This window comes from Pan paniscus, chromosome X, assembly GCF_029289425.2.
Source record: "Pan paniscus chromosome X, NHGRI_mPanPan1-v2.0_pri, whole genome shotgun sequence".
Classification (NCBI taxonomy): Eukaryota; Metazoa; Chordata; class Mammalia; order Primates; family Hominidae; genus Pan; species Pan paniscus.
The window spans coordinates 53063074-53071158 of NC_073272.2; the positions used below are offsets into that span (position 1 = coordinate 53063074).

At 48.3% G+C, this 8085-nt stretch overlaps 1 protein-coding gene across 1 annotated transcript; it reads right to left on the reverse strand.

The window, feature by feature from the left end:
* Nucleotides 1-5875: 5875 nt before the first annotated feature.
* Nucleotides 5876-7558, reverse strand: CENPVL2 (centromere protein V like 2). Its single transcript, XM_034951260.3, has one exon. It carries the CDS (start codon nt 7493-7495, stop codon nt 6677-6679), a length of 819 nt encoding a protein of 272 aa, XP_034807151.2. The 5' UTR covers nt 7496-7558; the 3' UTR covers nt 5876-6676.
* Nucleotides 7559-8085: the final 527 nt, after the last annotated feature.

Below are 8085 nucleotides of genomic sequence, written 5' to 3' on the forward strand. Positions count from 1 at the left end.
TCTTTGACCACTAGGAATAATGATACCGTGTATGTTTGTGTACAGGCTTTTGTTTGGACATAGGGTTTCATTTCTCTTTTGTAGAAAGCTAAGAGTGGACCTCCTGGGCCATATGGAAATTGTGTTTCTGGTACTGAGGAGCAGCCAAATTCTTTCAAACCAGGCTGCCCTATATGTTATAGTCCCACTAGCAGTGTATGAGGACTCCAATCTCTCCACATCCTTGTCAGCAGTTGTTATCGCCTGTCTTTTTTATTCTTGTCATCCTACTGAGTGTGAAGTGGTAGCTCATTGTGGTTTTGATTTGCATTTCCCTGCTGGCTAATGATGATGGTGGGTGGCTTTTCGTGTGCCTATTGGCCATTCGTGTACTTTCTTTGGCAAAATGTCTATTCAGATTCTTTGCTCCTTTTTGAATGAGGTCATCATTTGACTGTTGATTCATCAGAGTCCTTTGTATATCCTGGATACATCTATGATCAGATGCATTTCCTACGGGTCCTCTAAAACTCCACGTTATCTACTTTTTTATTTTGTTGCTTGTGCTTTGGTGTTGAATGCAGACACACACAAAAGCCTTTGCCTAAGGGAAGGTCACAACGTAAGACTTACGGAAGAGAAACGTAAGATTTAGTCTTATATTTCCTTATAAGAGTTTTATCACTGTAGCTCTTATATTTAGGTCTCTGATCTGCTTTGAGTTAATTTTTGTATGTAGTGTGAGGTAAGGTCCAATCCATTCTTTTGCGTCTGGCGGTCCCTCATCATTTTGTGAAATTACTTTCTTTCTTTATTTTTCAATTGACAAGTAAACATTGTATATATTTATGGTGTACCTCAGGATGCTTGATATCTGTATATGTTGTGGAATGGCCAAATCAAACTAATTAACATATTCCACCCTTCACATATTTATCAGTTTTTTGTTTGTTTGTTTGTTTTTTGTGGGTAGAAACACCTAAAAGCTACTGTCTTACGAATTTTCAAATAACCAATCTATTGCTATTGAGTATAACCACTATGACTTACAATAGCTCCCTTGAACTTATTCCCCCTGTCTAACAGAAATTTTCTATCCATTGCCAACACTCCCTATGCCCCCCAACCCTTAACCTCCAGTAGCCACCATTTGTACTCTCTGCTTCTATGAGTTCCAATTTTGAGACTCCACATATAAGTGAGATCACTTGCTATTTGTCTCTCTGTGCCTGGCTTATTTCACTTGACATCACATGCTCCAGGTTCATTCATGTTGCCACAAATGGCAGGATTTCTTTCCTTTTTAAGGAGGACTCATGTTCCTACCACGTACCCCACAACTTGCGGAGACAACGTGGCTCCGCCTGAGTTCCTCCTCCCGCCAGTAGGCTGAGACAGGCGTGCGGCTCGACATGTCTCTTTCTTCTGTCTTGCAGATAGCTCTCCTCCATTGCATTAGGTCCAATATCTTGGAAACCATTGTCATCTCGGTTCTTTCGTTGCTTTGCGGGGGAAGGATCAATGTGGTGTTTTTTTCCTCCAATGTAGCCAGAAATGCAATCTCCTGAAACATAGTTTTTAATATCCCATATTTAGCAAGATCTTATTCAGGTTGGCAGAAAGAAAATGGGAAAGAGAATGTTCGTCAAAGTGTCTCTAGGAAAGATTTTCCAGTGTGCAAGAAGATATACTCAGGCAAGTCGGTTTTTCCGGTGGACACCCTTGTGCCTGCATGTGATACTGGAAATACTTATTTTAGAGATGCGAGTCCTAAACAACTATCTCTGGGATGCCGGGAGCAAACTCCCTGGGTCTTCTAGAGGCAGGAATTTGCCACCTTGTGATGATGAGAGTTTATCTCAGAGACCATGCGGCTATAATTTGGTTTTCCCCAGCTGGTATCTGCAGCTCCCCCAGGCCGTTAACAATTTCTCCAATGTCCACTCCTGGGTCCGAAGTCACTGTTGCTTACATCTTTTACAGCCTGACCCATGAGAACAGCCTTCGCTCACTTCAAGTCTACTATTTAAGTGAGAGACAGTGATGGCATCAACCCCACCAACCGCACACCTCACATTGGGAAGAGCATGCAGACTGTGATAGTGGCTCAGAGTCAAGTCTCAGGAATTGTGGTGGAGTCACAGAAATTGTGGTGCCATTCCCAGAAAAACCTTGATCCTGGTCATAATAGAGGAGGGGAAAGGTATTAGGGTAACTCATTGAGGCATTTACTGCGGAGTCCCAGGCAAAAGCGATAGGGTCTAGGTCCCTTTGGTCCAAATATCGGGGTATAATGACATAAGTTATATTAGGAACAGTGGATGACATTTCTTGACAATTTGACGCATCAGGGCGTGGAGCTCTATATTCTCCTTCCAGCACTTCACTTAAAATGCTCAGCAAATTAAGATATACGTAATTCTGTCGCCGTTGTACAGATGAGGAAACCAAGGCCCAGAACGGTGTACTGACTTGTCTGACAGAGGGTGCCCTATCGCTGTGCTCCTGCAGGACCCTGTGCTTTGCTGACCCGTGCCCCCGTCACACAGTTTTGAATGGAAAAGGCTATCTCTGTTCCTCACGCCATACATTGGGAGATGACAGTGTCTAGGGAAAGTTGGAACTTAATAAGGAACTGGAAGGCCTATGTTCTTCCCTCCTCCTACTTTTTTTGTAGCTGAATTGCTTTTACGCTCAGTTTTTACATCAAAGAAATGTGGATGACGGCTCCTGAGATAGTGGTCCTGGAAGTACTGCCTACACCTCAGGCTGTGTGCAGTTAAGACAAAAGCTGCATTTGGATTTTTGCTCAAACAACAGGAAGACGAATAAAAAGGGCTCATATGCAGTAAGTGCTTATATAGGCTAGGCTCCATCATTCCTTCATGGGCATGCTCTCACTGAAGCCTCACAGAGAAGGTGAATGCAACTTTTAAAACTTGTTGCCATTTCAGGCAGGAACAAGTAGCAGAGTTGGGACACAAGCCCAGGTGGATATCCGTTCAAAGCCTCTGTCCTCAAAATAAGTGTTTTCCAAACTGTGATATGCAGGTTGTTTGTGGCCATAGACACAAGTATATTGGCACATGAAGAAACAATGTGGGGGCTCATGAAATAGCAGAACATCCAATCTACGGTCATTTCAGATTTTTATAGGAGGCCCGCGTCATGGTGGCGTGCACTGGGCAGCTGGCCACAGGATCTCGGCCAGGGATGAAGAGCTGCTTTTGATGTGAGGAGGAGATAGGGTGAAATGCGTAGAGAGTTGGATCCATGAAAACAGAGAGGGGCCAGGAAGAATGGGGCAGAAGTGCCTGAGAGCTACTTTTTTCCCCAGTCCTTACTGACCATGGTATCCAATCACCCTGGCTTTCCAACTTCTTCCTGCCACCTGCCCTCTTGGCATCCATGGGCTTGGTCCTTCCATTATCAGCGTCTCAGTTTCTTCCTCCACCAATTGAGATTAACAATAGGTGTTCTGAAAGACTTTAGTGAGAAGTAAATAAAGGAACACACGTGAAGTATTTGTGAGAGAGAGAGAGTCCTTAGGTCTATTTCATATTTTTCATTTTCAAAGGCACATGTACAAATTATGTATCACACCTGTAATCTCAGCACTCTGGGAGGCCGAGGCAGTCGGGAAGCTTGAGCTAAGGAGTTCGAGACCAGCCTGGTTCACATGGCGAAACCCCGTCTCTACAAATAATACAAGAGATTAGCGGGCTGTGGTGGCACGTGCCTGTAATCCCAGCTACTTGGGAGGCTGAGGTGAAAGGATCACTTGAGCAGGGGAGGTGGGGGCTGTAGTGAGCCGAGATCGAGCCACTGCACTCCAGCCTGGGCACCAGAGCGAATATCTGTCTCAAAAAATAAAACAAAATAATAGAAATTATGTATAATAATAAACATTTTCATTACATCTATTTCTAGTTATATTTTATGACCAGTGATATTGTCTTCCATTTGGTTTCATGCTGGGAATTTTCCTTTTTAAACACATTTCTAAGTCTTTCCTTGACGCTTGTCAGAAAGGAAATTCACCTTCTAGTCTGGAGTTCATCCTAAGATGTCATCTGAAGAGCCAGCATACAAACAAGCGGCCTTTGTGGATCGGTGCCAGATGCGCTCTTCCATTCTACTGAGAGGGGGGTGTTTCCATTCCCTTCCCTATGGTATTCTATGGAAGAGCTGAGCTACATTCTAAGAACCTCGCTTGAGCATCTTTACCCAACTCCACTTTTTGTCCATAGCCTTAAGTCCTTCTCACATTCTGTTTGACACATTCCAAACCCACTGTAAATGCTTGTGGAATGGATGAACAAGTGAACAACGGGCTTAAAAAGGAGAGGGGAAGGGACAGTCAGTGGCGTGGGGCTGAGGCAGTCCAGCATATGCAACTAGCAGGAAGTTAACGATTTCTGGTGGGGTCAGAAATACCGATGGTCCCGAAGATAATAAGACTTCTACCCTGGGCTGTGTTTGTGTGGGCATGGCCAAGGTCGGCTCCAGGACTAACCAGCCAGCCCCCTTCTGACTGTCGTCTTCCCTCCGTACCTCCAGTCATTCATTTAGTCTGCTCTTGGTCTTGCTCAGAGATAGGAGTCAGTCACCTATTTTGTTTCCTTATTATGTCTTCAATCATACACAGCTGTACACAAAAAAATATGTGACCCGTTAAACACATCTGAGTGGCCACCATGTGGGAGAACCGAATGAAACATAACCAGCTCCCTAGGAGCCCACTGTGCCAGACTGTATGGCCACAAAAATATCTCCCATCTCTCGTGCTGTGATAAAAGTTGCCCCGTTCACACCGAGACCTGCGATTTAATCTCCCTCCCACGCTTGAATCTGAAAAGGCTGTGACTCACCTCTAATCAATAGAGTATGACACAGTTGACTCAACATGACTTCTGAGTCTTGCCTATGAGAGGTGGTGCAACATTCACCTTGGATACGGAAAAGTGCCGCTTGGAGCCTGAGTCATGAGGTCGGAAGCCTGACTACTGGGAGGCCCACCCTGCTGTGAGGAAGCCAAAGGCCACGGAGTGGTAATACGGAGGCCCTCCACTCGCCAGGCCTAGTCTTCCAGTCCTCTCCATGCAGGCACCAGGGATGTCAGTGAATGAGCCTTCAGATGGTTCCAGTCCCCAGCCAGTCAGGTTTCTGCAGCTGAGGTCCCAGACTCATGTGAAGCAAGCCATATCCACTGTGCCCTTTCTGAATTCCTGCCTCTGAAATTCCATGCATATGATACAACGCTCGTCATTGTGTGGACTCACTGTGGGGCCGTTTGTTACACAGCAAGAGGAACAGGAATGCAGGACACCCTCCCCTCCCCCCACCCCCACTCAAAGCCATTCCTCCTCCATAGAGTTAAACCCTAATCTGATGCTGGCTTAAATTATTTCACTGCCAATTCTTCATGGTTTTCCCATGTGTATGGACGCCCCTAAACAATGCAGTTTCATATTGTCTGGGTGCCTTGATAGGAGGAGTTTTGGGGGCCTGAAATTGAGAAAACAAGCATTCATGGATCAGGTAGTCAAGGCAAGGCACTGTGTTTACCCCAAGAACAAACACTCTGTTAGCTGTTAACATTCTTGAGGAAAGAGCAAGTTGAGGAATGGGGTTTAATCTACTCGATACCGGTTATACAGCGAGCAGGCGGCAGGTCCAGGATTCAAACACAGGTAGTGTGTCCCCAGAGGCCAAATGTGTAAACCCTCTGCTAATTCCCCTCATCAAAAGGTAGGGGACCCTGGGGAAGCTTTCTCTACTACAAAAGCCAGAGTCACCACCACCTTCTGAAATAATCTGAGACCAAGTACCTTCAAAAACCAAGCCTTGCCATACATAGCCAAGCCGGACTTTATAGACACACCAACACACATAGTTTCCTAGAAGGTATTTACTGATTTCTATATACTTAACACATGTACAAGACAGGTATTTCAAAGGATTAAAGAGGGCAGACAGTGCGCAGATGTCTTTCTCATTCCTGTGTGCACAGATGTCTTTCTCATTCCTGTATCCCCATCTCCTTACCCAGAGACACTTTCCAAACAACAAGCGAAATAGTAACAGCTTTCGCTGTTACAGGAAATAAAGAGTAATGAGGTATGTAACACGACCAAATCTTGAAATATATCATTAAAAAACCAGTAAATAGCATAACTCGAATCTAAGCAGTGCAAATATGAACGTCTACCTAAAACTCACAGGTGCGGGAGCGCACGCACACCATAATCAATGGAAGACTTCCTAGCACATGTTTACAAACTGGTTGTGTGTTGCCGTCCTACACACCAGAGGCAAAGCGCTGAAAACAACAAGCCTGTTCACAATAGCACCAGGAACGTACAGTACACAGGAACCATCTGCAGGTGATTTGTGACAACTGTAGGCAGAACAGTAAAAGCGAGAGATACAATGGATGGTTTGAAAAATCAGAGACACTCTTCTTCCTTATCGAATTGCAAGATTAACGTTGTACTACACAGACAAAGGTGTGTTCAAGATTTGGATCGTAAGCGAGTTCACTGAAAACTAGCGGAGGGGAAGGGCAAATACTGGAAGGGAATCCGCGGTTTGACCAGGCCAGAAACACCTCTTTCACAGCATGGGATCTGTGCAGGTACTCGGACGCTCCCCGCAGGGCCGCCCGGGCCGGTTTCAGGCGGGCTTGCGGCCCCAATCACTGCTCCTGTTCGCGGGGACAGGCAGGGGCTGACTGGGAGGACGTCTTGTGGATGGCCTTGTGCTCCTCGGTGGCCTCCTCCCCCGGGTCGCCACCGCCGACCTCCTCGATGACCACGCTGCGCACGGTGCCCTCGTCCAGGCAGTGCGGGGCGACGCCGTACACGCGGGGGTCAGAGACAGCTGCGTGGAAACTCTGCACCCCGCACCTGCTGCAGAAGCTGTGCAGCGCCGGGTGCGTGTTGGACCGATAGGTGACGATGCTTTCTGCGCCCTGGAGCAGCGTGAAGCGCGAGGCCGGGACGAGGAAGTGGCGGTGCTGCTTCTTCCTGCACAGCCTGCAGCTGCAATCCACGACGCGCAGATCTGCAGGGGCCCAGACCGCAAAGCGGACCGCGCCGCAGTGGCAGCCCCCGGTGTGATGCACGAGGCCCGGGTACTCGAAGGTGTCCAGCAGGACCTTGGCGGCGCCCTCGCAGCTGAGGCCCCGCAGCTTCCTGAACGTCTCCCAGCGCTCCCGCTGTGCGCCCAGGTCCAGATCCTTGGGGGACGGGGCGGGACCCGGCGGGTCCGGGGTTGGCGCGGAGGGCAGCAGGTCTCTGGGGCCCGCCTTCCGGACCCGCCGCCAGCGGCGCTTCCGTCGCCACCTACCCAGCCACCTCTTGGCCGCCGCGTGGCTCCCGACCCCGACTTGGACCCGGGGGTACTGCGCGCGGCTGGCGCCCGTGACCGCGATGGCCGCGCAGGCGGCGGGAGGATCCCCGGGCCGCTTTCGCCTCCGCCGCTGAGCAGTGGCGCGGTTCCTCACTCTGCCCATGGCGCCTGCAGCCTCCGGAGCGCGTGCCCACACCCCACCCTCATTTCCCCGTCAGTCGCTGAGCAGCCTCCTTGCCTGCGCCAGTAGGATTGGCCCCTTGTTGAATGCGATGTAAAGAGACCCTTCCCTTGACCCTATCACAACAGCCTTCGCTGGCCTGAAAGGCAGTCATGAGGCGTTCAGCAAACACCTGCCGGGCACCAGATACCCTCACCTGGGCGCTGGGATGTGGAGATGCATCAGGCTTTCCAAAGCACTCACATTCATTTAGGATCAGGTGTATGCAAATACAGTCCCTAACACCTTGGGACACTTTGCTCTGACAGAAATAAGAACCAGGGGCTCTGGGAACAGAGAGGAACGCCCACACACTGTAATTGGAGGGGCGTGTGGGAGGGGCACGGAAAGACTCCTCTAAAGTCTTCTTGGGGGCTTGATTCTTTTATTCGGCTGTAGCGTTTTATTTTTCTTGTAATTTTCGTTGCGATGAAGTCCTCTTTACCTAATGTTGACATACCTACTTCTGCTGTTTTAATTAATGTTTACCTGATGTGACTTTTCCCACCCGTTGTATCCTTTTCATTTACCCA